The sequence below is a fragment of the Oncorhynchus masou genome, chromosome 11 (assembly GCF_036934945.1).
Source record: "Oncorhynchus masou masou isolate Uvic2021 chromosome 11, UVic_Omas_1.1, whole genome shotgun sequence".
Lineage (NCBI taxonomy): Eukaryota > Metazoa > Chordata > Actinopteri > Salmoniformes > Salmonidae > Oncorhynchus > Oncorhynchus masou.
In genome coordinates, this window is record NC_088222.1 from 12448138 (window position 1) to 12469269 (window position 21132).

General features: G+C 42.4%; 1 protein-coding gene across 1 annotated transcript in view; it reads right to left on the minus strand.

Annotated features, from left to right (window-relative positions):
- LOC135548120 (E3 ubiquitin-protein ligase UHRF2-like) overlaps window positions 1-20546 on the minus strand; it is a 43839-nt gene extending 23293 nt beyond the window's left edge. Inside the window, exons 1-2 of the mRNA XM_064977410.1 lie at window positions 20206-20546; window positions 2609-3055 (exon numbers count right to left, since the gene is read on the minus strand). Coding sequence (XP_064833482.1) covers window positions 2609-3055; window positions 20206-20358 — 600 coding nt within the window. The 5' untranslated portion in view covers window positions 20359-20546. The remainder of the gene's footprint in view (window positions 1-2608; window positions 3056-20205) is intronic.
- Between the last annotated feature and the right edge of the window lie 586 nt (window positions 20547-21132).

Sequence of the window (21132 nt, forward strand, 5' to 3'; positions counted from 1 at the left end):
AAATAAAAGCAACCCAGCCACGTCACACACACCAGTCAGCCAGACAGACCCCTGACTGGCACCCACACAGACCCCTGACTGGCACCCACACCACTGGACCTGCTACAGTAGCTAAACCTCCCTGAGCACTGTGTCCTGGCCGGCCGGTCACTATGGAGATGGAGTTCAGATCGCTGAGGGAGTTGAGACATGGCTGCCAATTCAAACTACCACAGGCATGTGAGCCCAAACCACAGCAATGCAAAGGGGAAAAGGTGGTGAAATGAGGCTGCATGACCTGCTGCTGGTGTACCATTGCCATGAAGGAAATGAATGACAAAACACATTTCAGTATCTCCTAAATTGTGAATGCTCTCTATAACCAGCTGAGCTATAGTAGAATTGTGAATGCTCTCTCTATAACCAGCTGAGCTATAGTAGAGTTGTGAATGCTCTCTCTCTAACCAGCTGAGCTATAGTAGTTGTGAATGCTCTCTCTTTAACCAGCTGAGCTATGGTAGAGTTGTGAATGCTCTCTCTCTAACCAGCTGAGCTATAGTAGAGTTGTGAATGCTCTCTCTCTAACCAGCTGAGCTATGGTAGAATTGTGAATGCTCTCTCTATAACCAGCTGAGCTATAGTAGAGTTGTGAATGCTCTCTCTATAACCAACTGAGCTATAGTAGAGTTGTGAATGCTCTCTCTCTAACCAGCTGAGCTATAGTAGAGTTGTGAATGCTCTCTCTCTAACCAGCTGAGCTATAGTAGAGTTGTGAATGCTCTCTCTCTAACCAGCTGAGCTATAGTAGAGTTGTGAATGCTCTCTCTCTAACCAGCTGAGCTATAGTAGTTGTGAAAGCTCTCTCTCTAACCAGTTGAGCTATAGTAGAGTTGTGAATGCTCGCTCTCTAACCAGCTGAGCTATAGTAGAGTTGTGAATGCTCTCTCTCTAACCAGCTGAGCTATAATTGAGTTGTGCATGCTCTTTCTATAAACAGCTCAGCTATAGTAAAGTTGCAAATGCTCTCTCTCTAACCAGCTGAGCTATAGTAGAGTTGTGAATGCTCTCTCTAAAACCAACTGAGCTATAGTAGAGTTGCGAATGCTCTCTCTAACCAACTGAGCTATAGTAGAGTTGTGAATGCTCTCTCTAACCAGCTGAGCAATTGTAGTTGTGAATGCTCTCTCTATAACCAACTGAGCTATAGTAGAGTTGTGAATGCTCTCTCTCTAACCAGCTGAGCTATAGTAGAGTTGTGAATGCTCTCTCTCTAACCAGCTGAGCTATAGTAGAGTTGTGAATGCTCTCTCTATAACCAACTGAGCTATAGTAGAGTTGTGAATGCTCTCTCTATAACCAACTGAGCTATAGTAGTTGTGAAAGCTCTCTCTATAACCAACTGAGCTATAGTAGTTGTGAAAGCTCTCTCTATAACCAACTAAGCTATAGTAGAGTTGTGAATGCTCTCTCTCTAACCAGCTGAGCTATAGTAGAGTTGCGAATGCTCTCTCTATAACCAGCTCAGCTATAGTAAAGTTGCAAATGCTCTCTCTCTAACCAGCTGAGCTATAGTAGAGTTGTGAATGCTCTCTCTCTAACCAGCTGAGCTATAGTAGAGTTGTGAATGCTCTCTCTATAACCAACTGAGCTATAGTAGAGTTGTGAATGCTCTCTCTCTAACCAGCTGAGCTATAGTAGAGTTGTGAATGCTCTCTCTATAACCAACTGAGCTATAGTAGTTGTGAAAGCTCTCTCTATAACCAACTGAGCTATAGTAGTTGTGAAAGCTCTCTCTATAACCAACTAAGCTGTAGTAGAGTTGTGAATGCTCTCTCTATAACCAACTGAGCTATAGTAGAGTTGTGAATGCTCTCTTTCTAACCAGCTGAGCAATAGTAGTTGTGAATGCTCTCTCTATAACCAACTGAGCTATAGTAGAGTTGTGAATGCTCTCTCTCTAACCAGCTGAGCAATAGTAGTTGTGAATGCTCTCTCTATAACCAACTGAGCTATAGTAGAGTTGTGAATGCTCTCTCTCTAACCAGCTGAGCTATAGTAGAGTTGTGAATGCTCTCTCTATAACCAGCTGAGCAATAGTAGTTGTGAATGCTCTCTCTCTAACCAGCTGAGCTATAGTAGAGTTGTGAATGCTCTCTCTATAACCAACTGAGCTATAGTAGAGTTGTGAATGCTCTCTCTCTAACCAGCTGAGCAATAGTAGTTGTGAATGCTCTCTCTCTAACCAGCTGAGCTATAGTAGTTGTGAATGCTCTCTCTATAACCAACTGAGCTATAGTAGAGTTGTGAATGCTCTCTCTCTAACCAGCTGAGCAATAGTAGTTGTGAATGCTCTCTCTATAACCAACTGAGCTATAGTAGAGTTGTGAATGCTCTCTCTCTAACCAGCTGAGCTATAATAGAGTTGTGAATGCTCTCTCTATAACCAACTGAGCTATAGTAGTTGTGAAAGCTCTCTCTATAACCAACTGAGCTATAGTAGTTGTGAAAGCTCTCTCTATAACCAACTAAGCTATAGTAGAGTTGTGAATGCTCTCTCTTTAACCAAACCACAAATGAATCAACCTGAGAGAAAATTGTACCACAGTCCAGCAAGTTATTTCTCTTTTACCTTGAATACCCCAATTCCCGCGTCTATGAGGAAGGGACGTGTAGAGGTTGATGGCTGGTTGTCGTGCTGCTCCAGTGGTGCCGGTGGACCAGAAGAAGACTCGTCTCCGTTGTTATTGGGATCACTGGTGATACTCGTGTTCTTACTGGTAGTTGTACTGATGTTGGTGGTAGTACTGGTGTTGCCAGTGGTGGTTGTGTTGTTGTTGACTGTGGTGGGTTTGGGGGTAAGTGTTGGGGCCACGGTGGTAGGTTTAGAGGGGGTGGTAGCTGCACCAGTCGTAGTGTTGAGGGTGGTGGGGGGCATTGTGTCACACTCCTTGGGGCTGACGACAGGGGAGATGACGAGAGGACTGTCTGGAGCGTCCCCCGCTTGGGAACGGATAAGCAGCTGGACGATATCATTCAGACCCACGTTGTAGTCATACAGTGTGTGGCCATCTTCCATCTGAAAAATAAAAGACACAAATCAATGTCAGATAGGCAGCTATTTTTGTTTTTGGGGTTTTCCTCTTGAGATGGGTAAAACAGCTTTGGGATAGTCAAACAGCATCTGTCCCTCTTGCATCTGGAAAATACATACAAATTGATCTGGTAGGCAGACATATTGGTCTTGTTTTTGTTTTTTTGGGGGGGGGGGACTGGCCGACATTTGTGCGATATTAAATAATCAGCATAGCATCACTGGCCCGTCGTCGGAAGCGTATGCCGAGCACAAGCTGGTTGTCAAGGGACAAACACAGAGCACGGCAAAGACAGAATTCTGCAGAAGGCTTAGGAGGGACAAACACAGAGCACGGCAAAGACAGAATTCTGCAGAAGGCTTAGGAGGGACAAACACAGAGCACGGCAAAGACAGAATTCTGCAGAAGGCTTAGGAGGGACAAACACAGAGCACGGCAAAGACAGAATTCTGCAGAAGGCTTAGGAGGGACAAACACAGAGCACGGCAAAGACAGAATTCTGCAGAAGGCTTAGGAGGGACAAACACAGAGCACGGCAAAGACAGAATTCTGCAGAAGGCTGAGGGACAATGTGTTGATGCTCAGCACCATTCAGAATCAAAACCTATAAAAGACCTGAACTAAGAAGAGCTACTACACCTCCAGACTCAATCAATAGCTCTGCACCACCTGTCCTGTACCAGACAGGTTTCTATCTACTCTGTCCATGGGCCAAATGTCCTAGTTGTTATGCAACCAGGGGGATAAGGCTAGGGAATCATTTTACAGTGGGGGCAGCATCTCTCAAAATGAAATAATGGGAAATAATGCATCTTAGTTGTGACAATGAGAACAAGAATATTCCAATAAGAAATAAAACCATTGTGAATCGGGAAATATGCTGTACATTTGAATTTGTCTCCCCAAAACCAGACATCCATTCCTGAAGTCAGCACAACAAATGAACACAAATCTCTGCCTTCCACTGCATGCTTTCCTCCAATAAATGCATACAGTCTTAGAAGGGGGGGTAAGTCGCTATGACAACCAATAAAGGACCCCCTCCCCCCGTGTTTATGTGTGGGTCTGTCTGCTGTGTGGCGTTGACAGCATAGTATAGAAATATAATTACTACCCATCACAGAACATCGACTTGAATGGAATGTCCGTTTTAGTAATTATATTTCTATGGTAACCATCCTGGACAAAAGGACACTAGGCAGGCTGCGGCACACTGACTTGAATTCATCTATTGTGTTGGGAAAGGGGCAATGATGATATGCATGGAACGCCATAACACAGTGTACATTATCTGCATTAGACCATTCATCGGAGGGTCAATGACTATTCACATAATATCCCTCTGCAGCCATGAACTAAGCAATCCACTTTCTATCAAGACGTTTTATAGGCTCCTTAGGTTGCAACAAGAAAAATACTAAAAAACACTGGTGCAGTTTGTACATGATATTGAATGTTTTCTACAGTGCAGTCAGAAAGTACTCAGACCCCTTGACTTTTTCCACATTTTGTTACAGCCTTATTCTAAGATGGATTAAATATAAATAATCAAATCCACACACACACACACACACACACACACACACACACACACACACACACACACACACACATAATGACAAAGCAAAAACAGGAAGGGTACCAAAACATTTCTGCAGCATTGAAGGTCCCCAAGAACTCAGTGGCCTCCACCATTCTTAAATGGAAGAAGTTAAGAACCACCTAGACTCTTCCTAGAGCTGGCTGCCCGGCCAAACTGAGCAATCGGGGGAGAAGGGCCTTGGTCAGGGAGGTAACCATGAACCCGATGGTCACTGACAGAACTCCAGAGTTCCTGTAGAGATGGGTGGACCATCCAGAAGGACAACAGTCTCTGCAACACTCCACCAATCAGGCCTTTACGGTAGAGTGGTCAGATGGAAGCCACTCTCCAGTAAAAGGCACATGCTTGGAGTTTGCCAAAAGGCACCTAAAGGACTCGGACCATGAGAAAAACTGATGAAAACCAGGATTGAACTCTTTGGCCTGAATGCCAAGCGTCACGTCTGGAGGAAAGCTGGCACCATCCCTACGGTGAAGCATGGTGGTGGCAGCATCATGCTGTGGGGATGTTTTTCAGTGGTAGGGACTCGGAGACTAGTCAGGATTGAGGGAAAGCTGAACGGAGCAAAGTACAGAGAGATCCTTGATGAAAACCTGGTCCAGAGCGCTCATGGCCTCAGATTGGAAGGTAAACCTTAGCCTCAACAGGACAATGACCCAAAGCACACAGCCAAGACAAAGCAGGAGTGGCTTTGGGACAAGTCTCTGAATGTCCTTGAGTGGCCCCGCCGGAGCCCAGACTTGAACATCTCTGAAGAGACCTGGAAATAACTGTGCAGCAGCGCTCCCCATCCAACCTGACAGAGCTTGAGAGGATCTGCAGAGAAGAACGGGAGAAATTCTCCAAATACAGGTGTGCCAAGCTCGTAGGGTCAAAGAAGACTCAAGACTCAAAGACTCAAATTTGTAAAAACCTGTTATTGCTTTGTCATTATGGGGTATTGTGTGTAGATTGATGAGGGGGAAAACAATGTAATCAATGTGAGAATAAGCCTGTAACGTAACATAACATAACATAAAGGTAACGTAACAAAATGTGGAAAAAGGCAAAGCGTCTGAATACTTCCCGACAGCACTGTAAAATGTTTTTACAAATTTGGTGTTTAGAAATGTTCAAGAGATTGGCCGATTGGATAATATGCCATACATCCGGTCTATTTGAAATGTTATGGTTGGTTGGCTCACTGCCATTTGCTTTTGCAAAATGTCACTCTTGGTGTACAAAGGGGTAATAATAATAACTTGATATATCCTTATGTGAATAATAAAATAAGATCATGCAGTATAAATTATTACAGCCACTGTTGTTTTCATTGAGTCCCAAAATTGTTTTTAGATGGTTTGGGATGAGTTGGACCACAGAGTGAAGGAAAAGAAGGCAACAAGTGCTCGGCATATACAGTCCATGCGAAAGTATTCGGCCCCCTTGAACTTTGCGACCTTTTGCCACATTTCAGGCTTCAAACATAAAGATATAAAACTGATAAAACTTTTTTTTGAAGAATCAACAATCATGATCATGGGCCTCTTGGCTGCATCTCTGATCAGTCTTCTCCTTGTATGAGCTGAAAGTTTAGAGGGACGGCCAGGTCTTGATAGATTTGCAGTGGTCTGATACTCCTTCCATTTCAATATTATCGCTTGCACAGTGCTCCTTGGGATGTTTAAAGCTTGGGAAATATTTTTGTATCCAAATCCGGCTTTAAACTTCTTCACAACAGTATCTCGGACCTGCCTGGTGTGTTCCTTGTTCTTCATGATGCTCTCTGCGCTTTTAACGGACCTCTGAGACGATCACAGTGCAGGTGCATTTATACGGAGACTTGATTACACACAGGTGGATTGTATTTATCATCATTAGTCATTTAGGTCAACATTGGATCATTCAGAGATCCTCACTGAACTTCTGGAGAGAGTTTGCTGCACTGAAAGTAAAGGGGCTGAATAATTTTGCACGCCCAATTTTTCAGTTTTTGATTTGTTAAAAAAGTTTGAAATATCCAATAAATGTCGTTCCACTTCATGATTGTGTCCCACTTGTTGTTGATTCTTCACACAAAAAATACAGTTGTATATCTTTATGTTTGAAGCCTGAAATGTGGCAAAAGGTCGCAAAGTTCAAGGGGGCCGAATACTTTCGCAAGGCACTGTATGTGGGAACTCCTTCAAGACTGTTTGAAAAGCATTGCAGGTGAAACTGGTTGAGAGAGTGCCAAGAGTGTACAAAGCTATCATCAAGGCAAAGGGTGGCTATTTGAAGAATTTCAAATATATTTAGATTTCTTTAACATTTTTTGGTTACTATATGATTCCATATGTGTTACTTCATAGTTTTGATGTCTTCACCATTATTTACAATTGAGAAAATAGCCAAAATAAAGAAATCCTGGAATGAGTAGGTGTTCTAAAACTTTAGACACACACTACCATTCAAAGGTTTGGGGTCACTTAGAAATGTCCTTGTTTTTGAAAGAAAAGCAACATTTTTTCCCATTAAGATAACATCAAATTGATCAGGAATACAGAGTAGACATGGCTAATGCTGTAAATGACTATCGTAGCTGGAAACGGCAGATTTTTTATGGAATATCTACATAGGCTTACAGAGGCCCATTATCAGCAACCATCTCGCCTGTGTTCCAATGGCACGTTGTGTTAGCTAATCCAAGTTAATAATTTTAAAAGGCAAATTGATCATTAGAAAACCCTTTTGCAATTATGTTAGCACAGCTGAAAACTGTTGTGTTGCAATAAAACTGGCCTTCTTAGACTTGTTGAGTGTCTGGAGCATCAGCATTTGTGGGTTCGATTACAGGCTCAAAATGGCCAGAAACAAAGTCCTTTCTTCTGAAACTCGTCAGTCCATTTCTCAGAACCAAGGCTATTCCATGCGAGAAATTGCCAAGAAATTGAAGATCTCGTACAACACTGTGTACTACTCCCTTCACAGAACAGCACAAACTGGCTCTAACCAGAATAGAAAGGAGTGGGAGGCCCCGGTGCTCAACTGAGCAAGAGGACAAGTACTTTAAAGTATCTAGTTTGAGAAACAGACGCCTCACAAGTCCTCAACTGGCAGCTTCATTAAATAGTACCCGCAAAACACCCGTCTCAAAGTCAACAGTTAAGAGGAGACTCCAGGATGCTGGGCTTCCATTAAAAATCAGCCATTTCCAGCTACAATAGTAATTTAGAACATTAACAATGTCTACACTGCATTTCTGACCAATTTGATGTTATTTTAACAGGGGGGGGGGGTGCTTTTCTGTCAAGAACAAGGACATTTCTATATGACAAAAACATCTACATATATGCACCCATCTCAGTGAACTAATCCATTGCGGAGGCCTAGACTGAGAGCCAATTTATCTGAAAATGTGGTTGGAGGCTCCATATGGAGGGTGGGACGCAATTGCGGAGCCTCCAGAGACCAAATCGAGCTCCATACCGCATCGCCATGCTCCTCCCAACTGTTACAACAATGTGGAAGGCTCTGTATGGCTCTGCATTGACATGATTGGTTGACTGTAGGTGGGGGCGGTGCATCCTGTAGAAAGCACAAAAACTCACTTCGTTGACAATTTCCTTCACCACAGCTTTGCACTGCTCAGCAAAGCACAATAAGTATGAATGCCCTGATTTCTGCTGAGGCTTATCACCATACATGCTACACGGCCAATGCAGACATCAGATTAACCATGCAGTACCCAGATGCACAATGCACTTCTGTAGAATGTGCTCTCTTCTGCCAATTTGTGCACATTCATTGTTTCATAACTTTGTGTGAATTGTTTGCATTTGATTGTTAGCGTCTATCAATTCCCCTTTACATACATCACCAGTAGTACATTTACCGTTAATTCCTAATCTACAATGTTTGTTTTGTTATGGTAATTTATGTTAATGCATTCAACATATTATTCCAGTCTTTTACCGTTCTCATTGTCAGAGTGGACATTTTGTTTGCAGAGCGCACAACCTATGCTGCGACACTTGTGAGAAACAAGTTTTGGTTTATTTCATTCTATTTACGAGTTGTCAATTTAGTCATAGTGTTTTGTTTGAAGCGCTCCTGTCAATGCTGAGTAAGCATGAATACGCATAGAAATAGCCCTCTAGGCTACATGGCCTGCATGCAAATGGAGGTATATTAATGTGGCCATTTGGGGATGTCTGATAGAATTTCTGATTGGCTTAACGCACAACCACTAATGAGCTGTGGAGATTCTCAAAGTAATGTTTTCTTCACCTCAAACAGCAAACAAAGTCGGTTTTAACATCCATTGAGAATGACAATAGTTCATCAATGTACTTGAAAAATCTTTCCAACTCCGTCCCTTTCGATAACAACTCAGAGTGAAAGGGGAAAATGCTATGCTCTGATTCAGTGGAAAAGTCATAAAATAGGCTGATTACTTCTCATCAGTGCTTGACTTGAACTAAAATATGTTCCGGTACTCATTTTGGGTGCTAGTACTGTTTATATTTAGGTGCAGGAGCTCCTCAATACTTTTGAGCTAATATTCTATAAAGAGGAACAGGAGCTCAAGCAGTAGAACATTTGAGGTGTCAGTACTCTGCTCCGGTGAGCTTCTGCCAAAGTCAAGCACTGCTTCTTATCCCTTGCGTAAATACCCTACAGCTGTGTACATCCCGAGCTCACTGGGCAGGAAACTGAGGGCCCGAAGTATTTTAAACAATGTTGCAAGTTAGCTAGCTCAAGCTTCAGCTGGACCCAAGTTAATTGTTGATACAATGTTTCAAGTTGGTTGCAGACAGGCCATGTGTAGCCAATGTGAATTATAGGATATTTATACTAAAAATCAGGATGTTTTCTACCTGCAGGCTGCAATGTTTTTATTTGTTGGCTTTGTGTAGGCTATTTTTACATAAATGGCAATAGAAATTACTTTTTTAGTATGTATAATTTTTTCATTTAGATAGCATTGTGATTAACCACATGACAATGATTTTGAGATATGAAGAAGTTATCATAAATGAAACTGTTTGGAAAAAATGTGTATATGAAAACCAGAACTGTCACGCAGATCAGTAGAAATGGTAAGATATATCGGCATTCCACATGAGAAGGGTTGATGACGACTCGTTTATTTATTTATTTATTACCAGCAACTTCGGGATATATTTTCTTCCCTGGTTATCTAGATCTCTGGCTCCCTCGAGTCATTTCTGTCTTATTTCATCAAACAGTAAGCTTAAAGTATCAGACAAGCTCAATGCATATGGATGATTTTATTAAAACACAGAGACATACACACATATATATATATACATATACACACTTGAAGTCGGAAGTTTACATACACCTTAGCCAATTACATTTAAACTAAGTTTTCAATCCCAGTAAACATTCCCTGTTTTAGGTTAGTCAGGATCACCACTTCATTTTAAGAATGTGAAATGTCAGAATAATAGTAGAGAGAATAATTTATTTCAGCTTTATTTTTTTCATCACATTCCCAGTGGGTCAGACGTTTACATGCACTCAATTAGTATTTGGTAGCATTGTCTTTGATATAGTTTAACTTGGATCAAACATTTCGGGTAGCCTTCCACAAGCTTCCTACAATAAGTTGGGTGAATTTTTTCCCATTCCTCCTGACAGAGTTGGTGTAACAGTCAGTCGGGTTTGTAGGCCTCCTTGCTCGTACACGATTTTTCAGTTCTGACCACACATTTTCTATGGGATTGAGGTCAGGGCTTTGTGATGGCCACTTCGATACCTTGACTTTGTTGTCCTTATTTTGCCACAACTGTGGAAGTATGCTTGGGGTCATTGTCCATTTGACCCATTTGCGACCAAGCTTTATCTTCCTGACTGATGTCTTGAGATGTTGCTTCAATATATCCACATCATTTTCCTGCCTTATGATGCCATCTATTTTGTGAAGTGCACCAGTCCCTCCTGTAGCAAAGCACCCCCACAACATAATGCTGCCACCCCCGTGCTTCACAGTTGGAATGTTGTTCTTCTGCTTGCAAGCCTCCCCCTTTATCCTCTAAACATAATGATGGTCATTATGGCCAAACATTTCTATTTTTGTTTCATCTGACCAAGGACATTTCTCCAAAAAGTATGATCTGTGTTCCCATGTACAGTTGCAAACCGTAGTCTGGATGTTTTATGGTGGTTTTGGAGTAGTGGCTTCATCCTTGCTGAGCGGCCTTTCAGGTTATGTCGATATAGGACTCGTTTTACTATGGATACAGATACTTTTTACCTGTTTCTCCAGCATCTTCACAAGGTCCTTTGCTGTTGTTCTGGGATTGATTTGCACTTTTTGCACCAAAGTACATTCATCTCTAGGAGACAGAATATGTCTCCTTCCCGAGCGGTATGACGGCTGCGTGGTCCCATGGGGTTTATACTTGCGTACTATTATTTGTACAGATGAGCGTGGTACCTTCAGGCTTCTGGAAATTTCTCCCAAGAATGAAGCTGCTGATTTCTTTTGATGTTCCCATGATGTCAAGCAAAGAGGCACTGAGTTTGAAGGTAGGCCTTGAAATACATCCACAGGTACATCTCCAATTGACTCAAATGATGTCAATTAGCCTATCAGAAGCTTCTAAAGCCATGACATAATTTTCTGGAATTTTCCAAGTTGTTTAAAGGCACAGTCAACTTAGTGTATGTATACTTCTGACCCACTGGAATTGTATTACATTGAATTATAAGTGAAATAATCTGTCTGTAAACAATTATTGGAAAAATGACTTGTGTCATGCACAAAGTAGATGTCTTTATTGACTTTCCAAAACTATAGTTTGTTAACAAGAAATGTGTGGAGTGGTTGAAAAATGACTTTTAATGACTCCAACCTAAGTGTATGTAAACTTCTGACTTCAACTGTGTGTGAAAAATACAAGTTTAAAAAATTTGATTGGTTGGAAGAACAGACGACTTTCGGTCAACCGAGATTTTTTGTTGTTGTCAGGGACGACCCTAGTGTGTATTCTCATTATTATTATTATTTGGTTATTGATCACAATTACTACCTCTCCCCAGTCAAACTACTTTCTGTGTTTATCTTATCCAAGGTGACAAGTCAGCCAGACGCTCTTTGAAAAGCTAATTTCTAAATCATTACAAGCACAGCACTCAGACAGTGACTAAAAACTGCATAGGACCTGCTTTGCTTACGCATTGGCAAGGTTGGGACAACTTATTTTGAATATGTAATTATTAAACGTCTCCTTCAGTGTTTGAATAGGCAATTGCTGGACCTAATATATTCCATGTGGAGAAGATGGGCAGCACTACACCACCAGGCCGAACCTGAAAAAGTCCATTAAAGGGGCCTCCCGGGTGGCGCAGTGGTTAAGGGTGCTGTACTGCAGCGTCAGCTGTTCCACCAGAGACTCTGGGTTCGTGCCCAGGCTCTGTCACAACCGGCCACGACCAGGAGGTCCGTGGGGCGACGCACAATTGGCCTTGGTTAGGTCCGGGTTAGGGAGGGCTTGGCCGGTAGGGATGTCCTTGTCTAATCCTTGTCTCATCCTTGTCTCATCGCGCACCAGCACCTCCTGTGGCGGGCCGGGCGCAGTGCACGCTAACCAAGGTTGCCAGGTGCACAGTGTTTCCTCCAACACATGGTGCGGCTGGCATCCGGGTTGGATGCGCGCTGTGTTAAGAATAATGTCCCTAACGCAACAAATGTGCAAAACCATACCAATTAGTGGGGCAGTGAGAGACTAGTCATAGAGTCAGTGGGGTGGTGAGAGACTAGTCTATAGAGTCAGTGGTGAGAGACTAGTCTATAGAGTTAGTGGGGCGGTGAGAGACTAGTCTATAGAGTCAGTGGTGAGAGACTAGTCTATAGAGTCAGTGGAGCCAGCGGTGAGAGACTAGTCCATAGAGTCAGTGGGGCGGTGAGAGACTAGTCTATAGAGTCAGTGGGGCGGTGAGAGACTAGTCTATAGAGTCAGTGGGGCGGTGAGAGACTAGTCTATAGAGTCAGTGGGGTGGTGAGAGAATCGTCTATAGAGTCAGTGGTGAGAGACTAGTCTATAGAGTCAGTGTGGTGATGAGAGACTAGTCTATAGAGTCAGTGGTGAGAGACTAGTCATAGAGTCAGTGGGGCGGTGGTGAGAGACTAGTCTATAGTCAGTGGTGTGAGACTAGTCTATAGAGTCAGTAGTGAGAGACTAGTCATAGAGTCAGTGGGGCAGTGAGAGACTAGTCTATAGAGTCAGTGGTGAGAGACTAGTCTATAGAGTCAGTGGGGCCAGTGGTGAGAGACTAGTCTATAGAGTCAGTGGTGAGAGACTAGTCTATAGAGTCAGTGGTGTGGTGAGTGACTAGTCTATAGAGCCAGTGTGGTGATGAGAGACTAGTCTATAGAGTCAGTGGTGAGAGACTAGTCTATAGAGTCAGTGTGGCCGGTGGTGAGAGACTAGTCTATAGAGTCAGTGTGGCCGGTGGTGAGAGACTAGTCTATAGAGTCAGTGTGGTGATGAGACGAGTCTATAGAGTCAGTGTGGTGAGGAGAGACGAGTCTATAGAGTCAGTGTGGTGAGGAGAGACGAGTCTATAGAGTCAGTGTGGTGAGGAGAGACGAGTCTATAGAGTCAGTGTGGTGAGGAGAGACTAGTCTATAGAGTCAGTGTGGTGAGGAGAGACTAGTCTATAGAGTCAGTGTGGTGATGAGAGACTAGTCTATAGAGTCAGTGTGGTGATGAGAGACTAGTCTATAGAGTCAGTGTGGTGATGAGAGACTAGTCTATAGAGTCAGTGTGGTGATGAGAGACTAGTCTATAGAGTCAGTGTGGTGATGAGAGACTAGTCTATAGAGTCAGTGGGGTGATGAGAGACTAGTCTAGAGTCAGTGGTGAGAGACGAGTCTCTAGAGTCAGTTGTGTGATGAGAGACTAGAGAGCCACAGTCAGCCTGGCAGGGAGAAAGTAATTCTGGGATAAGTTAGAAAACGCCCAACACACACACAGTGCTCCTGCTCCGTACCCCATCCCCCACGGCCCAACCCACCCCTCGCCTACCGCCCGCTAGACTGCCAAAGAGGGGAGCAATAGGGGAAAAAAACAAGGTCACGTTTCTTATCAAGAGCGAACACCCCGGTCCCAAGCAGCCCAAAACACTGACATGGAACTGCACATCTAGAGTGTACCCAAACTCTGCTCTATTTAGTCATCTATACAGAACACAGTCATGTTTTCCTCAAATAGATTCCATTCTTTAGCTCCAGTAAATACATGGACAAAAAGAAGTCGACTTGATTTGGCTCGGTGCGGCTTGCTCCCCCCCCAACCCGCCAAACCTCGTTTCTTCCTAGCCGTTGTGTTTGTAAAGCAGGACCCTGCGTTTCTTCCTAGCCGTTGTGTTTGTAAAGCAGGACCCTGCGTTTCCTCCAAGCCGTTGTGTTTGTAAAGCAGAACCCTGCGTTTCCTCCTAGCCGTTGTGTTTGTAAAGCAGGACCCTGCGTTTCCTCCTAGCCGTTGTGTTTGTAAAGCAGGACCCTGCGTTTCCTCCAAGCCGTTGTGTTTGTAAAGCAGGCCCCTGCGTTTCCTCCAAGCCGTTGTGTTTGTAAAGCAGGTCCCTGCGTTTCTTCCTAGCCGTTGTGTTTGTAAAGCAGGACCCTGCGTTTCCTCCTAGCCGTTGTGTTTGTAAAGCAGGACCCTGCGTTTCCTCCTAGCCGTTGTGTTTGTAAAGCAGGACCCTGCGTTTTTGACAAACCGGTCTGGTACAGTGAAAAGGAAAGTGCTCCCAATTACCTTGCATTACCAACAACCGTGGCACAGTTTCTGTAGCGAGCTGCTATTCAAATTAAGAACACACAGGCTTCAACATAGCATTGCCTCTGATGGAACCACCAACAAAAGAACTAGACTGGACCGTGCGAATACTGTGATAACCGAAAATCCTAAAATCTAAATCCACGTGCAGGGTATTTGAACATGGAAATATTCTAGTTTAGCCATTTCTATGTAACATTTTTTTTAAAGACTTGAATGTTATTGTATTTATTATATAAGCCAGAGCTAGGTTTGTGGTTACCAGCGTCCAATTGATTTATTGTCCTTAAGCACAGCGTCTGTAAGGTGTTCTCTATGGCAGGACGGCAGAAAAGATAGACACAATAAAACACCTAAAGCTTTGGATTGATTCCCTCCTACTCCCATGTCACACTGACCTCTCTCAAAAAACCCACACCAATTCATACAACGTAACAATTACTCTGACCTTTGACCTACAGGAATCACAGAATACTGGGTTGTGTTCAGTAGGCACAAAATTGAAGAAAAAGGAGAGGGACTCTCTAATGCTCATTGTTGTTTTCTGTTACAAAATGCTTTGAAAACGTCTTATTACAGTGTGCCCTTACGAACACGACCATGGGACTACATTGATCTACCTCAACTGTCGCTTCTTAAAATGGCACACTGTTCCTTAACTCATAAAGGACACCAACTTTCATCGGGTTATTAACACTGCCTCCACTGCAGGCAAGAAGCACTATGTAAATGGATTCAAGTGCCCTCAGCCCTGTCAGACGACAGGCTTCAAACCTTCAGCCAGCCCAGCCCTAAACTGGGCGTGCCTGTACGCATGGATGACTGCAGCTCACTCTCATCCCTGTCCCCCAAAACCCTGGAACCGGTTCTTACAAAGCCCTCAATGCCTCTGAGCAGTACCAAGATAACTGAACGAATGCCCTGGGTTTTCCAACAGAGAAAATGTGTCACGGTTTATTAGTCTGTCGTGTTGAAAACATTGTGTGTGTATTTGTGTTTATGAAAAACAGTTGATCGGTATTTTCTCGCATTTGGGAGCATTTATAACATTCCAGACGTACGAGTGGTTTTTTTTGGCACCGAAAGGTCATTACAACTCGAACAGTGAAATACTACTGCCTGACCTTCAAACACTCTGAGCAACACTCACTCTCCAATAGACAGGGAGCATAATTCAAAACCAGCCAATCACAAGCCTTGAGTGTGATGAGACGGCATGTTCTGATCTGAAAGAGAATGGCAATGGTGACTGTATTCCTATGTAAGGGAAAGTGGGTGACTGGTAGGCAGGTACTATAAAGACTAGAAAAAGGTACCTTTACCACAGACTTACAAGACCACTGTGGCTCTGTAAAATGGACCATCTTCAAACACAAGGACAGAGTCAGTCAATGCATTGAACTAGGTCTGAAACAACGCCATTTTGATATTGAATGAGTTGAACGGGTCTCCTCCGGCAGCATATTCTAACAGTGTTTCGGTAGTCGGTACTGTGAGTGGCTCATTCTTCACATTTCTTCACACGTGGAAATCCCCCACCCACCCTGCCTGCTTTCCTACGAGGCAGAGGAAATAAAAGTACATTACTGTACTACACTATTACAGTACAACTTTACTACAGTACATTACTGTACTACACTACAACTTTACTACAGTACATTACTGTACTACACTATAGTACAACTTTACTACAGTACAACTTTACTACAGTACATTACTCTACTACACTACAGTTTTACAGTACAACTTTACTACAGTACATTACTCTACAGTATTACAGTACAACTTTACTACAGTACTACTAGGCCTACACTACAGTATATTACTGTACTACACTACAACTATACTACTAGACCTACACTACTTTACATTACTGTCCTAGTAGACCTGCACTACAACTTTACTACAGTATATTACTGTACTACAACTATACTACTAGACCTACACTACTTTACATTACTGTCCTAGTAGACCTACACTACAACTTTACTACAGTACATTACTGTACTACACTACAACTATACTACTAGACCTACACTACTTTACATTACTGTCCTAAGTAGACCTACACTACAACTTTACTACAGTATATTACTGTACTACACTACTAGACCTACACTACTTTACATTACTGTCCTAGTAGACCTACACTACAACTTTACTACAGTATATTACTGTACTACACTACAACTATACTACTAGACCTACACTACTTTACATTACTGTCCTAGTAGACCTACACTACAACTTTACTACAGTATATTACTGTACTACACTACTAGACCTACACTACTTTACATTACTGTCCTAGTAGACCTACACTACAACTTTCCTACAGTACATTACTGTACTACCAGGCCTTCACTACAGTACAACTATACTACAGTACAACAGTACTCCACAAAATCAGCACTGAAACCCAAGGGCCTTCTTGTATAATAAGCCACATAACCCTCAAACCCATAGCCTAGCACATATTGTGGTCCTCTGAAGCTCATTTGGTAGAACATAGTGCTTGCAACGCCAGGATAGTGGGTTCGATTCCCGGGAGCACCTCTACATCAAAAAATGTATGCATGCATGACTAAGTCGTGTTGGATAAAAGCATCTGCTCAATGACACATTATGTATTATTATCATCATCATTAAATAAAAGGACAGTGGGAAAATTCAACATTCTGTATGGAAATGCATGAAGAGAAAACCACATTGTTTCCTTAAAAAACAGACAGCCATGCATAAATCACACGGTGATGAAACATATGTGGGCTGTCAACTGTGTCAAAGCTAACCAAGTACAGGTCTTTTGTGGTTTAAATTCACTTTATAAAATGGAACCTGCTCAGTAGCCTAGTGTTGGAGTGTTTGACTAGTAACCGGAAGGTTGGAAGTTCAAACCCCCAAGCTGACAAGGTACAAGGTACAAATCCCCAAGCTGACAAGGTACAAATCTGCCGTTCTGCCCCTGAACAGGCCGTCATTGAAAATAAGGCCGTCATTGAAAATAAGAATTTGTTCTTAACTGACTTGCCTAGTTAAATAAAGGTAAAATAAAACAATTAATTAGTCGCTTACTCTCCACAAAAAAAGTAGGCTTGGTGTGGCTACGTCCCATGTTTCCTCTACACAGACAAACACATGGAGGGATTCCTCATTCAAAAAATGCAAAATGGCCGACACCTCATGCTGTACAACATTATACAGCAACAAACGACTTCCGCAGGAATGGAATCCCTCCCCAAGCATGCATGTGCAGAGACAAAAACCATTTCAACTTCATGTAATAATAATAATAATAAGAAGAAAACAAAATCAACCTATTTATTTTCAATGCCAGACACAATTCTGCTTTTGTTGATTTATTTACAGATGAAATGTAGAAGTGGGGCCTAGGATTTAAGGATGGCTAACTGGCCTTCAAAAAGGAAGTAATTTCTATGGTAAATCAAATAACTAGAATAAAATGGTGAGATTAAAGTGTATTATCTGATAATAGAAAAGCAGTATTTTCTTGTCGAGTCATTATTCCAACTTTAATTATTCCCCACGCGGGTAGTGTCCCAAATGGCTCCTTATTCTCTACCTTGTGCATACGGGTTGTGATCAAAAGTAATGTACTACATAAGAAACAGGGTGCCATTTGAGAAGCACACAGGGACATAGCACTCAGACGATTAACTGCCTGACTACAGCCTCCTCCTCCCAGCATTCTACATCTGATTACTCAGATTACCGCCAATTATGAAGTGGGTGTCTCACACACACACACACACTCTCTCTACCCCCAAGCCATAAGACTGCTAAATAGTTAGTCCGGGTAGCTATTTGGTTAACTATTGATCCTTTTTGCACTAACTCTTGACTCGCTCCTGCTGTTGTTTATTATCTATCCTGTTGCCTAGTCACTTTACCTCTACATATATGTACATATCTACCACAATTACCTCATAACCCTGCAACTCGGTACTGGTACCCTGTGTATAAAGCCAAGTTATTACTCATTGTGCATTTATTCCTTGTGTTATTCTTTTTAGATTATTTCTCTCTGCATTGTTGGGAAGGGCCCGTAAGTAAGCGTTTCGCTGTTAGTCTACACCTGTTGTTCACAAAGCATGTGACAAATACAATGTGGTTTGACACACACAGGAGAGGACTTAATGGCCATTACATGGGCAGTAGGACTGAACAGGATTTGTCTCCAACCGTATTGCCAGTGTTTTTCTTAACTGCCTGCATTTTGAGTCATTAGGTGGTTGTAGGTGGGTGTACACCTATTCTGACAACACTCAAGCAGCCAATCATTATTACTACATTGTAAACAGAGCCCTAAAAAAAATTGACCTTCACAAACACTGAAATTATGACAAGGCATTATGTGAAGTCTCAGAAAATACAATGTTGCACTGACTGATCAATGTCCTATTGTAAAAGAGGTAACGTTAATGAGAGAAAATGTGTCAATCCACTTCAGCTTCTTGAATCCCCAGGAGTACTGTCTAGAATCCCCAGGAGTACTGTCTAGAATCCCCAGGAGTACTGTCTAGAATCCCCAGGAGTACTGTCTAGAATCCCCAGGAGTACTGTCTAGAATCCCCAGGAGTACTGTCTAGAATCCCCAGGAGTACTGTCTAGAATCCCCAGGAGTACTGTCTAGAATCCCCAGGAGTACTCTCTAGAACTAGAGGTAGCCTAGTGGTTAGAGCAGTGGTTAGAGCATTGGGCCAGTAACCGAAAGGTTGCTAGATCGAATCCCCAAGCTGACAAGGTAAAAATCTGTTGTTCTGCCCCACAGTTAGGCAATCATAGTAAATAGGAATTTGTTCTTGACCAACTTGCCTAGTTAAATAAAGATGTCATTTTTAAAGAAAATTGTCTAGAATCCCCAGGAGTAATTGTACAGCAGAACCTCTTATCTAACTCATACTAAATTTGAAAGACAGTATTCAATAAGTACGCGTTTCGCTGTTAGTCTACACCTGTTGTAAGTATTAAGTATTTCAGATTTATATGTTCATGCAGAATATGGGGGAAACAAAGTAATCATGCTTAGATCACTCTGACCGTAGCATATTTCACTAGAAAGCCGAACCACCGTGTTCACTATGCAGTGACGTCGAGGGTGTCAAACCAGTAGCGCTCGGGTGTAAACACTGCACTTCACTGGATGGCAATGCACGTGGAGCAACGCATCCTAAGCGTAAACAAATGCATCATACAATCACATGCCGCATGAATATGAAAGGCAATGAAACAATGAAACATAAAGATCCCAAATGTTTTTGCAAACATGATTCCGCCGCGTTTTCAACATATCTAAGACTATTACGGGATAATTATATAAAATATGCCCACCTATCCAAAATATACAAAAATGAAAACAGAAAAAAAATTTAATTGGTAATTGGATCTGAATGGACATTTTCCATTTCCTTCCCAACACTAAATATCTGGAAAAAAAGACCAGGAAGTATACGCCATTTCTCAGCTCTCTAGCTCAAGTGTTGGCGATTGCATTTTAAATAGGCCAACTGAAAACGCTGCAACAATGTATCCAACAGTAGATAAAGCATGAATGGGGACAACAGCAGCAGCAAATTAATATCACTGGCAGAGTGCGTCCTCTTGGTTCTTGCGCAAGAACTGTTGGCGAATTCCCTTCAAAACAGGAAGCTCCGGTATTAAGTACAACCTTAGCAGCCTGACACCTAATCCTGCAACGTAAACAAACAACTGTTACGATGGCCATAGGTGAGACATCTACCTGTTTGCCCCGATAGAATAACCGTTGTTGTCCGGGGTTTACATTGAAGATATCTTGGATTTTCAGCCTCAGAGACTCAATTTTGGTCAGCCTGGAAAGATCCTCAATGGTTCGTGTCTCCTTTCCGTCTATGGTCCGAATTTGAATCCACATCGTTCCACCGCCCGATAGCCACCAAAAAGGTTACAGAAATCTAATCACAACAAATACAGGGGCTTGGGGGGAAAGGGGAATAACAGTGAAAACGTTCAGCACTCCATAGCCTTTTCCTCTGCAGGGGAGAATGATTCTTGCAGGAGGTGTCGCTCACATGGGTCACCGCGCCAAGCAAATCTCGCGAAATAAAATTCAGTACAATTTGCCGTTAAAGACGCAGGGCCCCTTTTTTGTAGTTTCCACTAGATAGCGCAGACTAAGTCAAAATTGGCAATATGTCGCAAAAAAATATGAAAACAAAACATTTGCTTTTTGGTCTCAATTTAAGTTTAGGGTTAAGCATAAAGTTAGTTTTGTGCTTAAGGTAAGGTTTAGAATTACATGTTAAGATTAATTGTACAAATGGGCGGGGTTTATGACTTTATGAACGGTGTAACCAGTGAATACCCTTTTTTTGTGGGCATGCAAATACAGGAAACCAGCCAACGGATGTCAGTATATCCAGAGACACTCCATTGGAATTGTATTAACGCCCATGGTGTAAATTGCCCATGCGTCGTCAACGGTGCATTCTGGGCGATTCTGGGACAAGGAAAGCTCTCCTTCAAGTAGGGAATGGGAGTCAATAACATAGGTGTATAAAGATGGCTAATAACTTAGGTGTATAAAGATGGCTACCCTCATGTACTTACATAAAATGCCTTGTTTTCTCAATTCGTCGTATTGTACAGTGCTCTCCGTTATCCTTTTGTATCAGCAAAGCACAGTATA